General features: G+C 39.2%; 1 protein-coding gene across 1 annotated transcript in view; it reads right to left on the bottom strand.

Annotated features, from left to right (window-relative positions):
* Positions 1–25,661, bottom strand: part of WWP1 (WW domain containing E3 ubiquitin protein ligase 1) — a 74,391-nt gene that overhangs the window by 10,353 nt on the left and 38,377 nt on the right. Inside the window, exons 5-17 of the mRNA XM_074146058.1 lie at positions 22,934–23,071; positions 22,770–22,836; positions 20,463–20,644; positions 16,404–16,752; positions 13,458–13,553; positions 12,659–12,833; positions 7,881–7,935; positions 7,702–7,786; positions 7,475–7,603; positions 6,470–6,542; positions 6,308–6,379; positions 5,184–5,272; positions 1,831–1,990 (exon numbers count right to left, since the gene is read on the bottom strand). Coding sequence (XP_074002159.1) covers positions 1,831–1,990; positions 5,184–5,272; positions 6,308–6,379; positions 6,470–6,542; positions 7,475–7,603; positions 7,702–7,786; positions 7,881–7,935; positions 12,659–12,833; positions 13,458–13,553; positions 16,404–16,752; positions 20,463–20,644; positions 22,770–22,836; positions 22,934–23,071 — 1,670 coding nt within the window. The remainder of the gene's footprint in view (positions 1–1,830; positions 1,991–5,183; positions 5,273–6,307; positions 6,380–6,469; positions 6,543–7,474; positions 7,604–7,701; positions 7,787–7,880; positions 7,936–12,658; positions 12,834–13,457; positions 13,554–16,403; positions 16,753–20,462; positions 20,645–22,769; positions 22,837–22,933; positions 23,072–25,661) is intronic.

Here is a 25,661-nt window from a genome sequence, read left to right as displayed (position 1 = left end):
TGTATTTGTTTTTAGACTAGTCCGTGCTTCTCACGGGAGAGCAAGCTGATAGAAACAGAAAAATTAAATGTCAAGTGCAGCATCCAGCCATGCAACGTCCTGCTTTTTGCAGAAGTAAGTTCTTAAATCATCTCATTTAATGTCAATGGTAATCTTACAGCAAAATAGAAAAGCTGTCTCAGCCAACCTTATTTAACAGCTTTTTGTTACAGAGTAAGATGCGCGGTCTTTATGTTTAACTCTGTTTCAGTCAAAAATGTCTGTGGCTGATGGGAAAATCACAACTATTTTAGAACTGTGAGAAGGACAGAAACTACGACTGCACTTAAAAAGCCTATCTAGACTTCTTAAAATGATTCCCACTTACACTATTATCTGAGCTATCCTAAGCCGCTAGAGGGTATCCCAGGATGTACGGAGGAAAGCGCCATCCGTTATAAACCACGAATGTACTCAAACCTTGCAACTGACCACCTCCGGCACCACTACACCCGTCTCTCTCTCCTCCCCTTGGAGAATTTAAAATAAAAGCACAAAAATACTTCAGGAAATAAAAGGCTGTCTTTCAATTACATTAAATACTTTCATTAAAGTTCTCTTCTGCCATCTGTACTTTTTATGAAACAGTTTTCCTAAAGGGAACATTTCGATCGTGGATTTATCTTATGTGCAAGATCAAAATTCACCAACTAAAAGGAACAGAATTTGGCTCTAGGACCTAACTGGTTTTATCCCGGCTTCCTGCTAAATGGCGTTACAGCTTGGTTAGGGTTCTAAAAGGAAAAAAAAAAAGTTGGCAGCCTGTTGAAAGCGTTAACTCTATTAAATAAATTTTCAGGACAGCACAGAAATGGGGAACTTGGTCCTAAAACCCTCGAAATCAAAGATGTTATCATCAGAACTGAACGGATTTTTTTTTGTCAAGAAGCATCTATAAGACAAGAAAACCCAAGAAATGCTCCACACCTAACAGACTTCAAATAAGTCTGAAAGTATTTTCCCATTTATGTTACACTTTGCTTGTATTCATTCTAATTTCATCCAAACAGCCTGAGCAACAGGAGAAGACAACAGTCTCTTCAATCTGAAAATGCGCTTTTATCTACTCTTTTTTGGTTTCACTATTCAGCACGTGGCGGGATTTTGCCGAGGGCTACCTGCAGACATCGTGATGATTATGCAGAAAGATGACTGTATCGCTACATGGAAGAAAAGAAACGTGACAGAGCAGGAGTCCACCGTAGAAAATTGACTCAGTGATACCAGACAAAGGAATGATACAACACGCCTCCTCACCTTTTAGTTTAACAGAAACCTGATGGCAGAGGATCAGCTCCCTGCCAGCTTCTGCTCTCCTTAGTGTCTGACCTTTGTAGCCAAGAAGGTACATTTAAATTAAGGCTCAGTGTACTCCACAAAACATTTCTAATTCTTTTTTTTTTTTTTCTTTTTTTTTTTTTTTTTTGGATACAGTAAGATATACCAAGTCTAACTGAGGAGCCTTTTTTGGAAAATACTATTCACATTTTTCAGAGCATCAGTATTCAGACACTCAATCAAACAGCAGTTTGCGTGAAGTACACACATCCAATTGGTAAAAACAAAATATTATATTGAATGTCACATTAACTTTCATCGCTATCCCAGGAAACTTGAGTGCGTAAGAGACTGAACTCTCAGGGAATATTTTGGCTCAGTAACCTTATATATATGCCTTCATCTTCCATTTCTAAGAGATTAATATAACCTTTAACAACTGTAAAAACAAATACTGTTCAGGAATAAATGTATAGCTACAGCAAATAATAAAACCTTAAAAATCTAACCTACCATGGCAATAAAGCGCCCAATGAAACAGAAATATGAAAGATGGTCAGGATTGATTGTTGATGCTGGATTTATCTGCAGGCAATAGTTGCTCTTGCCAGCATATTCAAATAGGCAGTACATAGGGTTCAGTACTTCATGGGAAAGCAAGAAAAACCATTCTCTAAGGAAAAAAACACATGTATACACATAAAAACCATCAAATACAGATGTTTATCACCATTCCCCTTAGGTAACTAGCAAAATGGTCAAAACATACGCAAACTTAGAAAAATAATATAAACAGCGTTGTATTAGAATCACAGGATAACATATGGCATTATACACTTCTTAAATATAAAAGATTTCGTTATTAAAAATGACAACGTTAGAACGTTTCCAAAGTTTAGAAATTATTGTTAAGATCGACACCTTGAGCACACCCTCATAGCCGAAACATTTTTGCATACAGAGTCCTTGCCTCAACCAGGACACGGTATTTATCCTCCTCACGCCTGCTTTTACTGCACACAACTCAAACCTTTATTCAAAAGAATTACAGATTATTCCACAGGCAGCGCTTATTATCAAACAACCCAGGTGGAGCAAAACAAAGAAACCCAAACCACAATACACCTTGGTTGCTTTCCCCATCTGACAGCAGAGCACACGCTGGTTTGCTGTGGTTTAGCAAATTCCCATGCATCAGTGAATTCCCACGAATTCCCATGCATCAGTGAATTCCCATGAATTCCCATGCATCAGTGAAGCCCACAGGACGCAACGACGTAAAAACGTCGTATTTCTGTTGAGGTTTAACTCATACACGTTATTCGCCCCTTCCACGGTTTCCAACTGGGCTGAGCTGAAATAGTAACAGAATCTGGTATTTCAGTGTTAGAATAGCTGATTTTTAGAATATTTGTTGCTTTATAGTATTTGCATATGATCAGAGACCTCTGATCAGTACCATATGTACTCGGGAGTTTTTGTATCAGGCCTTCAATGCTTGGAACTGAAAAACTAGGCCTAGGGAAAAGCTACAAAAAAACGTAAAAGTCTATCCTGTAATAACTTCAGGGACTGAATTCCATCTTGACCACCTTCCAGCTGTCACATTTTGAGAGGCATCTTTTCTACCCCTATATTTACCTGAGATCGGGGAACGGAAGCGAGGAGTTTGGCCGGCACGTTTCTCCTACCAGTCCTATGAAACTCAACTCACAGATCACGATTCGCTACAAGATGCTTCCAACCCAAAGACCAAGTAGAAAGAGTTAAACAGAGAAAGGCAGCCAGGATTCAATAATCCTAACGGGGTTCTCTGTATCTTTTAATAAGCAGGAGAATGTTGTACAGCATTTGCCCAGGGAAGGGGTTGAGTCACCATCCTTGGATGAGTTTAAGAGTCGCTTAGATGTGGTGTTGGGGGATATGGTGTAGGGAAGAACTTTGTAGAGTAGGGTAGATGGTTGGACTCGATGATCCCAAGGGTCTTTTCCAACCTGAATGATTCTATGATTCATTCTATGCAAGTTTTACACTGAGACAATTATATTAACTCTGCATAGAAGCATCAAATTTAATAGGCATTTAGATTAGACCAAAGCCAGGTAACAAGGGAGGAATCAAAGAAATCGGTCATCAATGAGAAATTTGCAGAAGCCATGAATTTTTCACATCAACAGCTAGAATTAGCCGCAGGACATAGCGTCGCATTGGTCCTGCAAAACACAAGGTAAAAACCTGGAGGGAACATCAAGTTTAGGCTGCAGAGAGACGGGTGATAAATCAGGTGCATGAGCTTTCTGTATCTGTATTCACACAGTATTACATTAGCAAGTCAGTACGTGAACACCTACTCGGCGTCACTCCAGAATTCTCAGCTCAAGTTACAATGAGATCTTCGCTGCTTCTCTTTTTCACCTAAAAAAATCTTGTGCAAGGCTTTTTCCCAAAACTATGATATACGCAGGAAGGTCAGACTAGATGACCTTTGGAGGTCCCTTCCAGCCTGGACCAGTCTACGAATCTATAAAGTTCTTTACTCTGAGGGTGGTGGAACGCTGGAAGAGGTTGCCCAGGGAGCTGGTTGAGGCCCCTTCCCTTGAGATATTCAAGGTGAAGCTCGACGAGGCCCTGGGCAACCTGGTCTAGTTGGGGGTGTCCCTGCTGACTGCGGGGAGGTCGGACTAGATGACCTTTGGAGGTCCCTTCCGGCCTGGACCAGTGTACGAATCTATACCACTCACCCATTCATTTATTTATTCTACTACTTTCTGTGACTAATAACTCCTCAGCTAAATTATTCTAATATCACTTCTTTGGAAGACTTTGTTTCTCTGGAACAGATTACTTGGACTCTCCTGGTTCCCATCCTATGCCTAGGGCCATCATGATAGGAACACCAACCAAACGAAACCCATGCAAAGCAAATAGTGGAGTCCCCCCTGCAGTCACTCCCTCCAAAAGCCTATCGGATATTGTAATTCAGAAGCATAACCAAAGAAGCTCAACCTTCAGAGGCAAGCTTCCTTACTTACAAATACTACGCATTTTCACTGAACTTCATATTAACAGGGGAAGCTACATAAAACCAAAACGGAACACCTTTTACATTAAAAAAAAAAAAAAACCAAAACAAAACAACAAACAAACCAGAAAAAAATGTTATATGACCTATGATTACTTTTAATTTCCTCGATCTGCAGTAGTACTGAAATTTTCATCCTAACAGTAACAGTTCAGTCAAGCAACTGGCAGCAGCAGTCAGGGGTTGTCTATGGTCTATGGGTTGACCCATGGCCTATGGTTTTCCTGTTATCAGATTTTTTCCTCTCATTTCCACTTTAGATTCTGGTAAATCTTGTAGTTTAGCTGTTTCTCATTCCTGCGCAGCCTACATAGTTTGTTTGCCTGCTGTTATTTCATGCCTGCGCTAGTCTCCTCTTGTTTATACCCTTTCTGTTCACATCAGCCCCAATCTGGTCTTCGCTTGGTTTTTTCCTAATAAGCAAGACACCTTACTTTTTTTCCACACTCCCCATTTTCAAGAGAGCGGAACTTTCTGACAGAACGTTTCTGAAATTAACTCAGTCTAGTGCAATTAACTGGCATTTAAAAATTCCAATTTAAACATCAATTTTGGTCGAAGAAATGCACAACTGAAGCCATAGTTTTACTAATGCAAGCTTATAGCCCATAACAATAGCCAGTGCCGCCAGTTCCACCTCCTTAATACATCAAGGGGAGCTAAAAAGGTAACCAGGGTCAGACCGCAAAAGCAAGCAGTTTCTTTGCCAACAGAACGACATTAGGAATCAAGGTTAGAGTGCTATTAAAAAAATAAAAACTATTTTAAACAGATTTTCTTTTACCTTGCCAAACCACCATAATCCAATCCTTCTTCTCCTCTGAATATAACATATAATCTTCTCCTCAAATCATAGGGTTTTAATGCCATAATCTATTTTAAAAAAGAAACAAAAATTGTAGTAAGTTATAAATCATGCATTGTCAATACAATCACCCCTTCTCATTCAGATTTTATTTAATTGATACAGAAATGCCATATACGTCAAGTGTTTACACAGATTTGACGAGCGATTAGACCATCCCATAGAATACGCCATCAATGAACCACACATGAAAATCCTAACTTGGACTGCAAATCTTTGAGCCGCAGACTGCTAGCACATGGGAGAGCGTATCTGGAAAGTACCACTGTATGGTTGCCCTGTTCTTATACTCTTCCTACGGCATTCATCATCATTAAAAGAAAATAGGCAAAAAGGCATTTCAGCTGATATATTACAGATTTTTGGTTTTAGGCAAACCGCTTAAGTAATTGAATCCAAAATAAGTGTAATATACTTTCATTAATAATATACTTTTTACTTATAGAGAGGTTTTGAGGCGGTGACAGCGGCAAGAACTTTCACTGTTGCAGAGAAAGAAGGAAGGAACACACATTGGCTGCAGACCCATCAGAGCCCAAAAACTGTAAGCTTCAATTACACAGATAGAACGTCTGAAGGACAAGGCAGGACACTAGTTTTAATTGGAGAAAACAACATTTGGTAATGTATATAACCACACAGGAGAATCAGAAAAGCAAATCCACTGTGGTTAAGTTAATATGCTATGCAAAGTGGTTAAGATGTGGAACTCTTTACCACAGGATGCTGTAGATGCAAAAAGTTCACAGGAGGAGCACAGACAAGCTCACAGAAGAGAAGCCCCTTGAGGACTATTAAAATACCCAGAAACCACATCAAGCTCAAGAAGCATTTCAATTGTAAACGGCTGGGAGCTGAAAGATCATTTGATAAAAGTATTACATACATTACTTCTGTTCTTACAGCCTTCCCTAAGAATTCCCCTTTGGCTAATACTGGAGGAAGATTACTGTGCCTGAAGGACCATTAGTCTGACTGGCTTTGGCCATTTTTGTTCTTACGCTTTGTCTTGACAAACAAACACAACGTCTTTGCAGGCTTACTTGCTGGAAGGAATCCTCAAACAAAGTCTGCCTGGATACATTGATTTTCACATGACTTGGCAGCGCGTTGGACTGCAATCATAAGGCAGTAATGTTAAAAGGCAGCACGTACAAATGCAAATTCAAATAGTTCCAAAAAGTAAATAATTACTTAATCAGTACCTGACACAAGTAACGGAAATGAGCGAGTTTCCACCTAAAGCTACGCTCATAAGCAATCTGCGGCCCTTTATTTCTGTAAGGAAATATATTTGAGGTACATTAACCATACAGATATCAAACAGTACTTTCAAAGCTAAACAACAGCACGTAGATTTCATAAACACACAAAAATTGTTATAGTAAGGTATGATCAGAAACAAAATGCAGTTGATTGTTTGCTCAGCCATTCTTTCTGCTCCCCCCCCCCTTTTTTTTTTTCATTTAAGATGCTAGTCAATTTACCAGATTTGATAAGTAGAGCCAGCTAAAGGAGAGACGTCTAATTTATTGTCTTCACTGAGAGAAAGCCTGTTAAATCAGGCTTCATAAATTCAGCTGCTTGTGGAACTATGAAGAAATTTCTAGTACAACACTCTATAGGCTCTTTGAAAGAAAGGTCATCGACACGTCATCAGAAGTAAACCCCACCCTACATAAAAGACATTATGACAGTGTCCTGGTTCGAGATGGAACAAAACCAATTTTCCTTTTCAGTAACTATAGGTTGGGTCAATACTTCTGACTAAACTGTTTTTAAAAAGATCTGCATGTAAAAATTTTTTGAAGTATTTAGAACTACTTTGTTTTGACATTCATGTTGCTAGACGATGTGTAATTATAAGCAATAGTCACTACAATAATTTCACATTTCTTTAAAAATGTAACTATTAGTTACATTAGTTCAAGTCTACCCCGCTTCCCCTCTCTATTTACAAAACAGTTACAATCTTGATATTTGAAAAGCGTATAAAAACTATTGAGCCTTAGAGCAGCACAGCAAAGTGTGTCACAGACAAAGTGACAATTAAAGCTTAAAAACAGATTAAATTTACAGGACAACAATTTTTTCATAATTTAGTGCTCAATTCCAGCTAAAAGTATAGACTGTCTTCTAGAGTGAGAAGACTTCATTACTAAACTATAACAAGTTAAAATGTTACAAAATATATGTAATTTCTCACTTACACAGAAGATTTCCCAGTACGAGGATCATTGAAGGTGGTGGTTCTTGTATTATGGTCAACAAAGTATCTGACACCTTCTCTGGTATATCTGATTTCCCAGCCCTCTGGAAGAGGGTCCTCATTTTGTAAACTGCAGAAGAAATTGCAGACAGTACTTTTTCCCCCATATCACGACATATATGAATTAAGCAAGATCTTTTTATCTGCACAGTCAATATACACACCTACCCTTGAGTTCGAGGGTCTTCCCACTGGGTTGTCTTTGTGTTATGATTTACAAAATACACCCTGTCATTTGAATCCACTCTCCTTTCTAGGGGGAAAAAAGAAAAAAAAACACTATACAACAATTGCATTCCAAATTTCTGTAACTGTCACTTCCTGAAATTAACAGCTAATTAACTTACCCCAACCTGGTGGTAAAGGCCCAAGCGGATCATTTTCTGCTGACAACATAGAAGCCTATTTAAAAACAAGAGGACGTTCAGTTAGGCCAAATATTATTCATATGTTTTTCTTTCGTGTGTTTTAAAGAAATAAAGAAATTTGAAATAAATACCACTAGTTCTGAAGACTATCCATTCTGAAAGAATATGCCATTTTCAGCCTGTTTTTGTTAAGAAACACGGATTCTGTGATAATAAGGTATGATTTGTGGACTTGCCTCCGCTGTTTCCAACCCAGTGTACCCTCCCCTTCCCTTCCTACTTGAGAAAGAGTCAGTGGTCTTACAGATGTACAGTTCACGGAAGTTTTGCGGAAGCACGCATAAGCAGATAAGCACAATGTTCTTGCTTAAAGAACACGCTTTAGCATAACAAACATTTCCAACCACAGTGGTTACTGCCAACATAGGGGTTTTTTGCTTCCTCAATACACGATGTCTTCCCTGGATGTTTGGCTCTTTTTCAGGCTTTGTCATTCTCTGCAAATGCAGCTGCATTCATTAAAAGACGCAGGTGGTTAAAATTATACCAACATACAGTAAGGTTAAAAGGAAAAAAAAAAGTAAAACACAAAAGATTAAATTATATGTAAAATCATGCTAAGCTCGCAATACTGTAACCTCCAGAAATCCCAAATAGCTCCCAAGAAAACAAAGCACAGGAAAAATAAAATGTAAAAGGCAGAAATTCACAGAATCACATACTCTTAATGGTTGGAAAGGACCTCTGAGATCACTGAGTCCAACCATACACACACAAAAGACCCCCACAATCTCAGGCACTAGAGCATGCCCTGAAGAGCCACATCTACATGTTCCTTAAATACCTCCAGGGATGGTGACTCCACCACCTCCCTGGGCAGGCTGTTCCAGTGCCTGACCACTCTCTCAGGAAAGTAATTCTTCCTAATATCTAATCTAAACCTCCCCTGCCCCAACTTCAGACCATTTCCTCTGGTCCTGCCATTATTCCCTTGGGAGAAGAGGCCAACACCCACCTCTCTACAACCTCCTTTCAGGGAGTTGTAGAGGGCAATGAGGTCTCCTCTCAGCTTCCTCTTCTCCAAACAACATGCCCAGTTCCCTCAGCCTCTCCTCATACGACTTGTTCTGTAGACCCCTCACCAGCTTGGTGGCTCTCCTCTGGACATGCTCCAGCACCGCAGAATCCATGCTCTGATTTATAACTAAAAGCATCCACCCTCTAAAATTTTTTGGATGCTAAGATTCTTCTTCTGTTGTTTTTTTTTGTGCAGAATGGAATTTTGATACATGGGAACCAATCTACATTTTCCAAAGAGTATCTGAAGGATCACTTTGCTACTAATACTGCTTTGTATAGCACTTGCAGTCCAAAAATCTCAAATCCCCTTCAGAGTTTACAACAGGAAATTCACGCCAAAAAAAAGCTAGGATATTTTTCCTGCGAAACAGAAACAGAGCAAGGATCAAAAGGAAATGCAAGAGTTACACTCCAAATCAAGCTCCCTCTTTGTTCCAGCCACCAGCTACTAGATGTGAACAGAGAATTAGCATTATCTCAGCAGCAAAGGCAGTTAAGCCTTCTCTGCTTCTGGAAACTATACGGTCACAAAGACCCTGTCTCCGAAGACTTCTCTGCGGTGAGTATAGAAAGAATAGCGCACAACAGAAAACACTGTCTGCCAGAGAACTGACTGGGTGCCCGATTCAGAGGTTCCCCATCATCTTGGAGGGTCCAAGGATTTGCATATGGCTGCTGGGTAACGGGTATTTAACAGAACATTCTGAAGCACTAGGCAGTGGCACGGGACGAGCCAGATTCAACACCAAAAGGAGCGCAATATATTAACCCAGGTAAAAATAAAAGTAACTGAAATCACTACATCCTCCTTCACGTAGTTTAGCTGTGACCATTCAAGGCAATTGAAACATCCTCTCACTCATGAAATGTATTAACTTTTTCCCCAAAAATATATTACAATCTCACTTATAAACTGCTATAAAGCCAGTCCTGATATGTCACCAGAGGAAGAAAAGTTAGCTGTAGTTTGACCTTAACAATTCTAGAAGAAAAGTATACAGAAGCACTACAGTGAAAAAAAAAAAAAAAGCATTCACACTTTTTTTAACATAGTCATGGAATCAGGGAATTGTCAGAGTTGGAAGGGACCTCTAGAGATCATCTAGTCCAACTCCCCTGCTGAAGCAGGGTTGCCCAGAGCACATCACTCAGGACTGCATCCAGGAGGGTCTTGAAGATCTCCAGAGAAGGGGACTCCACACCCTCCCTGGGCAGCCTGTTCCAGGGCTCTGGCACCCTCACCGGAAAGAAGTTTCTCCTCCTATTTGAATAGAACTTCCCATGTTCCAGCTTGTGCCCGTTGCCCCTCGTCCTATCACTGGGAATCACTGAAAAGAGTCCAGCTCCATCCTCCTTCAGCCCGCCCTTTAGGTACTTATAAGCATTAATAAGGTCTCCCCTCAGCCTTCTCTTCTCCAGGCTAAAGAGCCCCAGCTCTCTCAGCCTTTCCTCATCAGGGAGATGCTCCAATCCCTTAATCACCTTAGTTGCCCTACGCTGGACTCTTTTCAGTAGTTCCCTGTCTCTCTTGAACTGGGGAGCCCAGAACTGGACGCAGTATTCCAGTTGTGGCCTCACCAGTGCAGAGTAGAGGGGGAGAGAGAGGGGGAGGCCCTCGACCTACTGGCCACACTCTTCCCTACGCAGCCCAGGATCCCATTGGCCCTAATTTCAATTCTTTTCCCCTAACAAAACGTGAGTTCTAGGTATGCAACTGATACTCAGAAAACAGAATTCAAAAAAGATGCAAACAGCTGAGTTCTCTTTTCTCTTTCTTCAAGTAATTTTGTCTCACAAATAAACCCTAATTTAATGATTCTAAGATGAAATGGGACATTTTAAGAAATAAGTCTGTGATTTTCAGTAAGAGTTATCATTAAATGAAGAAAGGAACATAATTTACTTTAAAAAGTATATTGTTCCCTGAGAGAATACTCTAGCTCAAAACAAAATAAATCTTAGGATAAGGAAAAGTGAGAGTTTCCTTAGACGTTAAAGCAACTGGTCAAAGTAATAAACAAGCACAACAAGCTCAGCAAGAGTTCTTGGCTTGATATGTTTCAGCTGTGATTCTTGTATTTGCATTAAATGGCACCAATGTATATAAATACCTGAAGGGGGGGGTTCAAAGAGGACAAAGCCAGGCTCTTTCCAGTGGTGCCCAGTGATAGGACCAGAGGCAATGGGCACTAACTGAAGCACAGGAGGTTCCCTCTGAACATCAGGAAGCACTTTTTCACTGTGAGGGTGACTGAGCACTGGCAAAGGCTGCCCAGGGAGGTGGTGGAGTCTGCATTCTTGGAGATACGTAAAACATCTGGACATGGTCCTGGGTAACAAGCTCCAGATGGCTCTGCTTGAGCAGGGGGCTTGGACCAGAGACCTCCAGAGGTCCCTTCCAACCTCAACCATTCTATCTTTCTCTAATTGCGTAATATAAATTGACTTTGATGCGCAGCTCTAGGAGTTAAGAAAATTAGTGGTGATGCACATTTCTGCTATTGCTAGTGCTGAGATATAAAGTGTAATTAGATAAAGAGACTGATAACGGTTAAATGTAAGAATACTGCAGTACCCTAAGAATACTGCAGTACCCTTTACTTGAGAGGGGCAGCTGAATAAAGTCCCATCAAAGTACCTAAAGGGTGCGTTGAAGGATGATGGAGCTGGACTCTTTTCAGTGGTTTCCAGTGACAGGACAAGGGGCAACGGGGACAAGCTGGAACATAGGAAGTTCCATTCAAATATGAGGAAGAACTTCTGTCCGGTGAAGGTGCCAGAGCCCTGGAACAGGCTGCCCAGGGAGGGTGTGGAGTCCCCTTCTCTGGAGATCTTCAAGACCTGCCTGGATGCAGTCCTGAGTGATGTGCTCTGGGCAATCCTGCTTTAGCAGGGGAGTTGGACTAGATGATCTCTAGAGGTCCCTTCCAACTCTGACAATTCCATGATTCCGTAAATTCAAAGCAAAGTTAGGTCTGCAGACGCATAGAGTCCTAGTCCAATGAAGCTGTTTCAGATTTGTATTACTTCAATGTTTTCTTCTTTAAAACACTCCAGCTTTGCTACATTAACACTGGGATTGGATCTTTTTTTAAGAGACCAAGCACAATTCTTAAAATGGAATGGCAGTGACATGCATCATTTTTAACTCTGAAAAAGCAACTATCCTATTTATCCAGTCACAGATGGAAAAACGGTATTTTCTTCGGGCAGAAGAAGTCAGCAACTCTCCGAGAGAAATTCCAGAGCTGAACCAGGTGCTTAAGCCTCAAAATGAGCTCAAAGTAGAAGAACTGCCGCCTGTACTAACGAATGACTCCTCATCACTACAACAGTTTTGAAGGCCATTTAATGTTGAAAATGCCCAGAATTCAACTTTTGCATTCCTTTTTCAGTTTAGGGACTGCTTCGGTTTTACCTCTTACTACTGTCATTAAAAGTCTTAAGTATCGTGCTGTTCACAAGACTCAAGTTAGGGAGCACACTCAGAGGGGAGTACTTTTTTGGCCTTTAAGGATGATTTTTGTTATCACTTCTTAACAGAATCAGAATTACTGATGCCATATGTCTCATAACGCATACGACTGAATAGCTTTAAACTCACTTTAGAAAAAGTTAAAGAACAAAAAGTATACCTATACCTCTCCACTTATTTGTAAATTTTACGTAAAAGTTACCGAATAGAGGTATCGTTGGTTAAACTGTTGCATAGCTCCCTGCAGCTGATTCCGTTGAGATTGCCATTGCTCAAAGTTCCTGACTGATTCCATTGTTGGTCGCTGCCACGTTGTTGTTCTGGTGTTGTGGTCCACATAGTAAACTCTGCCACGATCGTCAACTCTTCTTTCCCAGCTTTCAAGAAACACAAATGTTAACAGTTAAATTTTTCAGTAATATTACATTAACTCATTTTCTCTTTATGTTAATCTCCTAGACAGTACCTGAATGAAGTGCAGGAGTCACAGGCATGATTTTAGGTTTCTAAAGTACCCCAAAGTACTCCCCAACTTTATCAGTAGAAGGACAATCACAATGAGCAAACACGGACTTCAAGCACTAACATGCTGAGCTCTCCGTCACCTCATTTTTAACTTTGTAAATTCCTGTGACAATAAACAATGTTGGCAGGTTTCACAGAAAAAAGTCTGCCAGGAAACCTGAGGTTTGGAACCAGTGCACTACACCTGGCAGTGCCACCTAAATAAAGGTGCTCCAATAATGCTTAAAGGAAGAACAAAATGATTTAGTAGCTGTATTTGAACAAGTGATCAGAACAAGCAACATATACAGCATCAATATTCCTGTAAAAATAGCTGTAATTAATATAATTCTAAATTAACTCAAAGCTAGAATTTCTTAATATATGTTGTATTATAAAGTTTTGATGAGCTTTTTATAAAAACACGTATTTTTCCTACACCAAAAAACCCCCAAACAGTACCTTTACCATATTTACATCAAAAAAGTCTACATTACCCAGGAGGTAAGGGCTGTGGTCTTTCCCATGTTGTAGTTCGTGTGTTGTGATCAACATAGTAAGTTCTACCATGAGGATCCTTTCTTTGCTCCCACCTTCAAGACAAAAAGACTTAAATGTAAATCCAGGTGAAAATGCTTTTTTAGGACTTATTTTCCACTAAGCCAAAAAAATTACCTTGGTATTGAATTAAAATATTATGATCCAAAACATATTCTAAAACTCCGAAGAAAACTCACACTAGAACACACATCAGTTACTTTCTACTTGAACTGATATCACCATAACGGCTTCTTTAAGGGCCTTGGTACATAAAACGAGCATACATCAATACTCACAAGCATTTTCAAATTCTATTTAAGATATCTGAAAACAAAGCCAATTAATTATCTGCTCAAGGCTTGGATGCTAAAATAACCTCACTCAAAAAGCGCTTAGAGATGCATTCTTTGCATTTCCTCTCTCAAAAAAAGAGGGAGTTTACATTTTGAAGCACTGTTCCCCATATCCAACAAACAACAGGATCTTTCAGATCAGAGTGAACCTGAAATGTGTCCTATCAGGCAGTTTTCCTGTGTTTCTGTCTCCTATCCTGGTAAATTCTCCATTTGATATCTCTGGGGATTGTTTTTTCAGTTTTAGTTGCAAAGCAAACTTACATTGAAAATGGAGAGAAGACCAAACATCATAAACAACTGAAGTTTCATGCTGCTGAGAACTGCCATAATGCAATAGAAGTATTTATAAATGGGAGAGGAAACTAGGATAAATGTTAGATGAAAACCTGAAGCAATTGCTTGCATTAGATATATGTTCGGTTTTCTTATATACATAATTAATTAGCTCCTAAAAACATAGGCAGAATGCCTTGCCTGCTACTCGAAGGATTTGATGTGGATTTCCTCACTATTAGAGAGTATTCTATAAAACTCCTACAAAATGTTTTCTGCAGTTCAAGGGATTAAAAGCTAAAACTACCAGAAGGTAAGAGAGGAGCAGCAGTGTGCTACAGTTACTAGGGCTAAACATAATGGAGACTCAACTACATTTGGGAGATGCGGGGAGGTGGGGGGCAACACAAAAAGCCCCCCACAGAAACGCGATCAGGGAGGAATGATGAAGAAGTGCATTTGGCCATAGTGTGTTCTCTGCCTGGACCTCACGACCCCGTCCTCAGTGGGAAAGCGTGTAATTTAAAAAAAAAAAAAAAAAAGGAAGTGTGTTGTGTGGAGGGGGGGATCACCCCAGGAATTCCGACCTATAAGAGCTTCCGTTGTCAAAGCATCTGAAAATTAAAAACTTTGCAGCTTCCCCCAACAATATATATACAATACTTCTAGCTTTTTTAGATGCTTGTTTTCATGTTTATCCAACTGCAGAAACTCAAGTGTCATGTCACTAATAACTTACTGAACCCCCTTTCAGAGGGGGCTGGTAAAAGACAGGCTCTCTGAAAGATCAGCTACAGTGATCACTGGTATATACAAGGTATATATACCTTGGGTTAAGAAACAATTTCTGTGTTCAGAAAATGCTAAAATAGTTAATATTTAGACTATTATAGAAATGTCAGTATTTCCAATTAGTTACTGAAGACATCTTTTCACTCAAACAAGAAAGCACCTACAAAAACATTTTAAGATCAATATACATACATTACAGCATGTACTACATTTTCATTTAATGTCTAAGCACATCTTTAATTCTGCATTTAAGGTTTAGGACTACAGAAGTAGTTTCTAACAGCCTAGCAGAACTAAAAGTTTCTAGCTATTCTGAGCACATACATATACTTCAAATCTGTATTTTTACCTATAATACTATTGATCTCATTGTTACACAGCAAGCCCCTACAAGTATTTATAGACTATTTTATTAATTTTCATCTCTTTGTATGTTGGTCCCTACTACATTCTCATAGTTTGAGAACCAAAGGAGTAACAATTAAGATCCAAATAAGTTTGAATATATCAAATGGAAAGTCTTCATGTCCATAATGCCCAAGAATTTGGCTGGAGAGCAGCCCTGAGGAGAAGGACTTGGGTGTGTTGGTGGATGAGAAGCTCAACATGAGCAGGCAATGTGCACTGGCAGCCCAGAAAGCCCCCCCACATCCTGGGCTGCATCAAGAGAAGTGTGGCCAGCAGGTCATGGGAGGTGATTCTACCCTTCTGCGCTCGTGAGACCCCACCTGGAATACTGTGTCCAGCTCTGGAGTCCTCAACACAGGAAGGACATGGACCTGTTGGAACGGGTCCAGCGGAGGGCCACGAAGATGATCAGAGGGATGGAGCACCTCCCCTATGAAGACAGACTGAGAGAGCTGGGGTTGTTCAGCCTGGAGAAGAGAAGGCTCCAGGGAGACCTCATAGCAGCCTTCCAATATCTGAAGGGAGCCTACAGGAGAGCCGGAGAGGGACTCTTTGTCAGGAAGTGTAGTGACAGGACAAGGGGTAATGGTTTTAAATTGGAAGAGGGGAGATTTAGATTAGATATTAGGAGGAAATTCTTTCCTGTGAGGGTAGTGAGACACTGGAACAGGTTGCCCAGGGAAGTTGTGGAAGATCCACATCCCTGGAAGTGTTTAATGCCAGGCTGGATGGGGCTTTGATCAACCTGCTCTAGTGGAGGTGTCCCTGCCCATGGCAGGGGGGTTGGAACTCGATGATCTTTAAGGTCCCTTCCAACTCTAACCATTCTGTGATTCTATGAATTTGTCTGTTTAGCTCACAATACTGTCTCAGCAAATCAGTTACCAGTTGTTACCTTCTGCAACAAGAGGTACTAGCTAGTTATAGCAGCAGTAATAACCCCATTTTAGGTCAAGTAACTTCGTCTTAGCAAATTGACCGATTTGGCAATCCCAGTATAGAATTCAATTTCTGTTTCTTTATATGCAAGTTGAGACGTAGCATCATTATAGCATTAAAATCAAGCCCACATACCCCGGTGGCAAAGGTTCTGTACTGGCGTTACCGGGCTGCTGTCTCACGGGTTCTGCAGCTGCACTTGAGGTGGAGGAGGATTCCCTTGGTTTTGCTGCGTCTGCCGCGATACTGTTTCTAGCGTGAGGCTGGGCACAGTCTGTTGCAGCCGTAGGTTCTAGTCCAGCAGACACAGCAGGTGATGCAGAAGTGTGGCTTTCAGAACAACTAGTTGCTTCAGCTGTTGACCGAGGTTCTTCTGTAGTGTTACTGCAATCTGAAGACACGGGAGCTTCATCTGAACCTACTGGAGCCTCAGAGATAGAAGAATTACCAGCTTCTGGTGCAGAGGCGGATGACTCGCCATTAACTGAGAAATGGGAAATAATAACATTTGTGTATCAGAATCTGATGAGGTTTACTTTTCAAATGAAAAACTTTTGGTGTAAACATATTCCTTCCATGTTGTTTAAGTCACACCTATATGCTATAAGCAGCATTTTTGTCTTAGATGACAAAAAGTCACAATGCATCTGCCTCAGTTAAAGCTGTAATTAAAACTTATAGTCTGCAAGCCATTCCCTGTACTTCCCTCCCGAGGTAATTTCTTACTTTCTGCATAACTTGGTCAACTCAACGTTCCACCTTACTCTTTAGATTAGTAAAAGATACCCAACTGCTTCCCAGAAAACAGTACTGCTTTATTTGCTTTGAAACTCTGAACTTCTATCAACTTCAAAAAAAAAAAATCATCTTGATTAGTATGACATGACATTGGAGCACCGTGTCCAGTTCTTGGAGCACTGTGTCTAGTTCTGGGCTCCCCAGTTCAAGAAGGACAGGGAACTGATGGAGAGGGTACAGCAGAGGGCTATGAAGACAATTAAGGGGCTAGAACGTATCTCTTAGGAGGAAAGGCTGAGGGACTTGGGTCTTTTTAGTCTGGAGAAGAGAAGACTGAGGGGGGATCTGATCAATGCCTATAAATACTTAAAGGGAGGGTGTCAAGAGGATGGAGCCGGTCTTTTTTCAGTGGTGCCCAGTGAGAGGACAAGAGAAAATGGGCACAAACTTCAATGCAAGAAGTTCCATCTAAACATGAGGAGGAACTTCTTTACTTTGAGGGTGGCCGAGCACTGGAACAGGCTGCCCAGAGAGGTGGTGGAGTCTCCTTCTCTGGAGACATTCAAAACCTGCCTGGACATGTTCCTGTGCAACCTGCTCTGGGTGGACCTGCTCTGGCAGGAGGGTTGGACTAGATGATCTCCAGAGGTCCCTTCCAACCCCTATCATTCTGTGATTCTGTGGAAGAAAAATATTATGAGATAAATAACTCTATGAAATTTGGAAAACTAAGAGGCAGGTCTTACAGATTATTTTTTTTCCTTTTTCAGAGCTGAGGTACAGAACCCCACAATTAAGGAAAACCCTCCCAATGTGTGCCTTGGAAAAAAAATCCCCCTCCAAAAGTGGTATTAAAATATAAAAATTAGTATTTGGCTAACATCACTTGGGTAGTTCAATGACTGAATAGAATTATTTTAGAATCACAAAGTAAATCAATTTCTGTCTTTTAAAGAACAATACAAATGTCATCCAACTCAGGCAAGCATAATCTCATAAAAGGTTTAAAGCAGGCATGGATTTAGCAAGAAAAGGGGGCTAAGAAGGCTTTATTACTCTCAGGCCCATTTGGCCAACAGCACATCAACACCAATCATCTGCAAAGCTTAGCAGAACAGTATCTCAGCAAAATATGATTTTGTCTTAGACAAGCGAAATCAGGTACAGCAGTCGGTAGAATCCCCATTAAAAGTCAAGGCCATATTAAAAGTAGTGCAACATCAATCACAGCTTTCATTTTCTACAGCACTACTCAACCCCAGACAGTGACAATTCTATTTAAACTCACCAGTTTGTACCTCTTCTAGAGTTGGAACTATTTTTCTACAAGAATAAATATAACATGCAACGTAGACTTCACGTCATTTTCTATCTAAGAGCATACTATCAGTTTACAATTCTAAGGACTGAGGCCAAATACAGTTGCTCTATACTTATAACCTTATTGATACAGATTTGCAAAATTTAACCCTAGACTAGTGCCTATAAAATGCTGTTCCATCATTTTAAAGAGTTCATTTACCTTAATTCCGTGTAACACTCTTACATATAAAAAAATAGCCAGGTTCTACTTATACATATTAACGTCACCAATTTCTTGCTTTCCCAGACGGTCAGAAAAGCAGGTCAAAGAATTAGAAACAATAAACCTGTCATCAGCAATGTGTTTAAATTAGCAAGTCTGTTTCCTTAAGGAATTATCGCTGGGTCATAAATATTTTCTTGATATGCATAATGATAAGCATGATTTTACAGGCAGCAGCAGATTCCTAAGATCTCTAGTCTAGAGGCATTGCTTTTTGAACACAACTATTCCAGGGCAATACATCACTATTTCCAGCTAACGCAAAACAGGTTAACTACATTAAGACATGTCAAGACTTCGTATTATTCCAAACAAATGTAAAACATGACATTAAAAAAAAAATTAAAAAAAATCATAATTACAGACAACCTGATCAAGGTTCTTCAAACTTCTGCTTTAACTAGCAACAATTTTACTTAAATAGGAAAAAAGCCAATTGAAATTTCAGATTTCATTAAAAAAAATACAATTCATCCACATGAAAGAGTGAATGGGATTACATAATGAAGTTAGAAGCAAAATAACTGACAAATCACCAGCTCTTTTAGTAAGCTGATCTCCAAAACAGATCTATAAAGCATTACATCAGACAATTACTTCACAATTACTTCTGCAATTCTGGCAACATGACAGGAGGTTACCATCCTGCTAAGCACAACAGTGGGGGAAAAAAAAAAATATGTCTCTCATCAACAAATGCTGGAGACCTATTTTATGCCTTGCCTTAAAAATGTTTCCACCAACTGGTACAGTAGTTGAAAACTGTTATATCAGTGCCTCAGTGCAAGCTCAGTGGTGATTCCATCAATATTACTATTTGAACAAATCAATTCTTTTTGCAATTACCCTATCCTAATACAGATTTAAAATGGATCTCTCCGCTACGGAAGAAAAAGGGAGCAATGCCTAAATAATATACATGCCCTCTGGCCTTCAACTGAAAAGAGACGGGAATCAAATTCAAGTTCTCCAAATAGAGAAAAGCTTCAGAGGAGGCCTAATTGAATCATTACCTTTTTAAAGTTCCTAATTGTTTCTGCTATCTTCCCACCATACCCACATTTCCCACTCTATTACAGAAAGTTTGACAGTCTCTGTTCTACCATTTAACAGCTTGCATATTTCTATTAAGGTTATCTTTTTCCTCTGCTATCACTGTAATCTCTCTCAAACAGCCGAGAAAAGGCAGAAAGTGCTTAGAAAGCACAGTCATTATTAGATGCAAAGTTTTGCCAGAGGATCAAAAATTAAAAAAGACTTTCTTTTCACTTGTTTTACTGTACTGAATGTTACTTGTAGTCATAATCAAGAGTTTTTGTGTCCAAGACAAAAATGAAATCTAGTCTTTGCCAATACCGGTTTTGAAACAGCATACCCTTTGAAAAAAAAAAGGAAGGCAAAAAATGGCAAAGGCAAAAATGGAAGGCCAAAAAAAAATGGAAGGCAAGGGAAGGCAACACATCTCAACTCAGAGCACCGCAGTTCCCTGACAGCACTAAAAATCCCATTTATCTAATGGCTAAAGAATCTTAACTATAGTTACTCAAATTAACTGTGAAAGAAATGTGATTCCTCCTCCAGACAACCAGTAATATGGGACAGAGAAATGGAAGTTTTGGAACCTTTGCATCATTCTTCCTCAGAGAACTGACGGGAAAGTATGAAAGTTAGTACATTTTTGAATGGATCTGCTGCAGAAAAATTCACAGAAGTGGACACGCAAGATTATACAAGCCCAATACTGAAGTCTGGGCTTCAGTGTTTTTGAAATCTAACAAAAAATGTACACAAGAAGTGGGTTGACTTCAGATACATTTCAACCAGATAAAAAAGCCTTACGGAACATGCTCTCGTAACTCTCCCGTTCTTACCAGTGCTGTTGACAGGCTGAGCTGCGAGTGGTTTTGGTACTGGTGTGTTTTTGGGTCTGGCTGCAACGTGAGTAGGAGATGGTGTGCTGTCTCCATTAACAGCTTCTATACAGAATGTATTCTGTACTACAGAGTTGGAAGGTACTTGATTGTCTATCCCATTAGAAATGTCACAAGCAGATCTTGGTAAAAATAAAAGATCATTTTAGGTTACTATAAACAACATGTTAAACCGTTACGCTACTAAACCAAATCCTACACTAAATAATGATAAAGACATAAATAAAGAAATCGAAGTAAATTCACAGCAGTTTGTAACACAATGTTTGCAGTCTAAATAAGTCAAGTGCAAGACCAAAACAATTAAGGAACAAAAGGCAAATTTTGGTTTTGAGGATTTCAGACACTTAGATAAGATTTTCCATTTCCACCTCATCTTTTACTTGTAATGACATATTAGAATTGAGTTGAGCAGACTGATGTGCCTGCCACATCTTCCAAAACTGCCTGAGGGTCTCTTCCAAAGTGCAGCTTTGAGCAGGAAAACTTTTTGTCTCATTAGGCAAGTGGAACAATTGGTTTTGTTTGTCGTATCTCCAAAAATTGTTCTAGCCATAAGATAAGAGAGTAACAAAACTCTCCCTCGGTAAGAGGAAAAGAAGATGAGTTTCTCTATGCATAGGCAGGATGGAACACTGTGAGGACAGATACACACAGGCGGCTATGTGTTTATAAGGCCACATGGAAATAAATGTAGTGCAAGTGCTTGCGAATGGAAAGTCTTGTTCAGTTGCACTGTTCTTACTTAAACCTATCCCAAAATGTTTAAAGCCACCCAAGAAAGACACATATTGTGAAAATTACATTCAATGCCAACTTCCCATCTTATCAAGGAGTAGAGGCTAAAAATTAAAGATAAGTTAAACATATGACCAAAGATGTGAGAACTGTTAGACGTCTACCAGTCTAACAACTGTACCCAACTCCGTACCCAACTACCATACCCAACTCCGAAGGAGTAGTATAAACAAAGAATTAAAGTATTATCCCTTTTCAACTGTAGACTACAAACACGATTTGCTTCCTTAAGACATGCACAGAAGCTAGCTTAAAACTTTTCTTCATCTCTTAATTTTAAAACTGTAAATCAAAACTGCTGGATAGTTGTATGGAAAACTGCTGTAAAGCAATATATCAACATCAAGAGCAGGATCCCAGTAAAAGCCGCACCTCCAGCAACAATAGCTGAATGAAAACAAGGGATTGTTACTACTCTTTCAAAACAGTATGAAGATGTGTTTCAAATTGCTTTTAACAGTCCCAAACCTTTCTAAAGAAAACCATGAAGTGGCAACTTTTTACCCTCACTCACTCATATTGCGCATCCATGGGGGAACAGAGAAAAATCTCCACATATTAAAAAAAAATAAACAAGTTGAGCAGAAAAGGACAAACGTGTCCCTGTCACTCAAATGCATAGCAATTGTATGGTTTTTTTCACTCCATCGTGTGTAAACTTAAACGGAAAGGGGTTCACTGAGCAGGCCAGTAACATTAAATCAATGTGAATGTTGACTTATTTGACTCACTAGTGGCGAGGGGGCAATCTACTCCTCTCCAGACAGTCCTTAAGCTGGTATAAAGATAGAAAAGACCAGTATGAAGCTCTAAATTGATGCCAAAGACTTTTTTTTGCCACTTCAGGTGGAAGGAGGCAATCCCTTTGCTTCAGCGTTCTGAATACTGCTTCCTAAACGCAATACAAGTCTCTTAAACAACTTCCTGATCACGACCTTAAAAAGCAACTGGGTGAAAGGGAAGCAATTTAGGCTTTTTTTTCCTCTTCCTTCCGTTCAGATGGTACTTCGCAGCAAGTTGGCAGACATGATTAGAGATGGTTCTTCAACAGCAGAAGAAAATGGATGGAATTAAGTACACAATACCACACTGAACCACTGCTCCCCTAATCTCTGCTGTACATTTAGTAGACTTCCCATCAGTTGGATTTTTATGCTGAGGGCTACACATCCAAGAGGCAATGATAAAGTAGGGGAGAGCAGACTCTACCAGCAGAGGAAGAACTGAGTTGTAAATTTAATTCTCCTCGAACCAAATTATGTAATTATCATACAAGCAGTGTTTCTAAAACCTGTGGTAACATAACTTAGGGCTTGACGGTTAAAATCTAATCCCTTCAAAATAATAAATTAAAAATTAAAAAAAAAAGCCACAAAAAATGCAAACATTTCAACTGATAAATTTGCTAATATACTGCATATAGTGTAAAACACAAAAGTAAATTCCAACCTGGATGTACTTCTTGATGAAGCATCTCTGCTTTCATGCACGGCCTCGCCATTTTGCTGAACTTCTACTGAACAGTAAGAAACAAATTCAACAGAAAAATTCTATTATATCTGTGCAAAATCCTCATCAAAGTATTACCGTACAATTTAATTATTTTAACTTACTGGTTGCTGATGAACTGAGATTTGTAAGAGATTCTTGTTCAACAACCAAACCATCTAGCACAACTGTCAGTTCACCTGTTTGCACCATGCCACTCTTGTTCTCCAAAGAGAGTTTCAACTGTTCTTTCACCTTCTCTACTAAAAATGGAGTTAGGGTGGATAAGGGGAGAGAAGGAGAGAAGGGATAAAGGAAAGATTAAATTCTAAACAACATTAGAAGAGACTTTCAACACAAAAATGTGACACGCATTTAGTTGTACAAAACTGAACAAAAGAGAGATTCAGGTGATTCAAATCAACAAGAAATCACTAAGGAGCTGTGTAAATTTACATCTGCTGTGGGTAAAAGCACAGTTTTCCATAAAAATTAATTGGCCATTTGCATATTCTACAGGTATGCTATAGGACCCCACATGGTTTCAGTACTTTGTTGTTAATGATTTCCCAGGTTTGCTGTTTCCACTAAGCCCTTTTGAAATTATGTACCACTTACACACCATGAGAAGGCTTAGTCAAACAACTTCGGAACTCCACATCCAAATATTACAAGTCACAGGGAACCTCATTCTACAACCAGAGCTTATGTTCTTTTCTCATATCGCCTTCCAAAACTAATTCTAAGAGATCACTAAAAAGAACATCACTTTGAGGAAGAAGTAAACGCAAAGACTGCAGAGAGTCCTTCCTCATTTTTTGAAATTATTTTTAGTAAATCCTTACTAGCATTTTCATAGATCCCACCTCCAAGGATTAAACAGTAAGAGAGGATGCCTCAAGTAACCAAAAATTAAATCAGAAACTCTTTTCACCAAAAGAAACTTTGAGATAACCGAGATACATTAAAAAATGTGTACATGGTGCAGTGAAAGAATTCAGTCTGACTGATAACCAATGCACACATCTGTAGGGACACACATAATCCAGAGGCAAAACACGCTGTGGATGCTGCGTAATTCTCTCTAAATCAACTATCACTAGGAATAGCAGTTAAAGCTACGTGTCATAAATCCAAACACAGTCAGCTATGAGTTCACATTAATCAGGTTAAAATGGTTAAGGCCTTTTAATATTTGCCGTGTCAGATTAAAAGATTAACTTTTCAAGATACACCACCGTATTTCCCTCCATACGATAGCATATGGAGCTATTCCAAGATAAAGTTAAAGCACTTTCATGCATTAAACTAGCATTTCCTTATTTTTTTTTCATTCTTGACATGTATCATAAATGAACAATAAGCATGAAAACAGGGAAGGCTACCATAAGCTACTGCCAGACACCCCCAAGCTGTTACTTTACCGTAATTGGGCAGCAATTACTAGCAGACACCCACTGCTGTATTACAATGGATTTTGAAGCACTTTAAATCACTGAAGCAAGCACAAAGCTCCCAAATCTACAGAATTATTGATTTAGCAATCTGCATTTTGGAAAATGGTACTACCTGAAAGTAGCGAAAGAAGAAACTAGCCTACCACTGAGTCGTTAAATTAACATAGTTATAAATGATCATTTCTGCGAAGGGTGATTGATTTAGCTTCTGCTGTTTTAACAGGTTCTTTCCCCAAACCAGACCAACAGTTGGCTGTAGTTCAACTGGGCTGGCAAGAAAGCTGGGAGGGGTGTGGGCAGCAATTCAACACTGGTGGCGGTTACCAGGAGAAAGTAACAGCACTAATTCTAAAATTTCTGCATTTAGAGAACCCCCTCTTTACATTTTCTTCAGTAAACAGCCTTTCAAGTGCTGCATCTTAGATAAGGTATCAATGACTGAATGACTGAAGGGTATCAATCAGATAACTCTGTAGCTGAATTATTGGATCCTTCTGCGTATGTCAAACTCCTGACTTGCCCAAATCAGAAACCCTGCACATAAATTACTTTTGGTACAACCACTCCCTGAAAGAATTTGTCAAGTTTTTGGACTGTACATCCCCTGGATCTACAGTAATAAAATATTAACTATTTTGTTAGAAGTAGTTAAAATATTAACTATTTTTTGCTATCATTATTACAACCCAGTTCTTCTTCTAATACAGTCTTTTCTTTTTAATTTAAAAAAGAAGCATTTCTTCTGCTTAACTATGGTATCTTGGGCAGAATCTTTATAATACTACTGAAGAAACCTCACTTGATATTGGATTCTGTTTCATTTTTCTGTAAGAATCAGAAAAATGAAATATTTTTCCGGCTCTCCTTTCCCCCAACCTCCCTAAACAGACCTATCAGGTTTGCTTATCTAACTTTGTAAGAAAGATTAGAAATTGGTTTAGCTGGAATTCTACTGCCACTCTGGAGTGGAATTTAAAGTGTGGATTCACCATCTTCTTGTACTAATGAAAAAAAATTTTAAGAGCAAATTAGATAAAGATGACCTGATTTAATTTTACTAAAGACAATTAAAATTAGAAGTTACATAGAACGCAACAATCTCTAATGTACTAAAATGAACTTCTCAATTGTTTCATTAATCACTGGTTCCTACTGCTCTCTGGGCAGCTAAATTATGAGGGAAAAATATCCACCCTTCCTATTAGTGATTCCAGAGGAGGAAAACATAAAAAACTACATAGATGGCTTTTCTGAAAGTTTAGACTTTCTTTTTCTTTTTACCAAGTCTAAAACAGATCTTCTAGCAAATTAGTTATTACTTTGCCACAAAACATAGTTAATCACTTCCGCTTTTACTTAATTTGTAGTACATCTAATGGTTCTTTCAAAATTATTA

The sequence above is a fragment of the Numenius arquata genome, chromosome 3 (genome assembly GCF_964106895.1).
Source record: "Numenius arquata chromosome 3, bNumArq3.hap1.1, whole genome shotgun sequence".
NCBI lineage: Eukaryota > Metazoa > Chordata > Aves > Charadriiformes > Scolopacidae > Numenius > Numenius arquata.
Note: the sequence above shows the minus strand (reverse complement) of the source record. Positions and strands in the feature narration are given on the sequence as shown.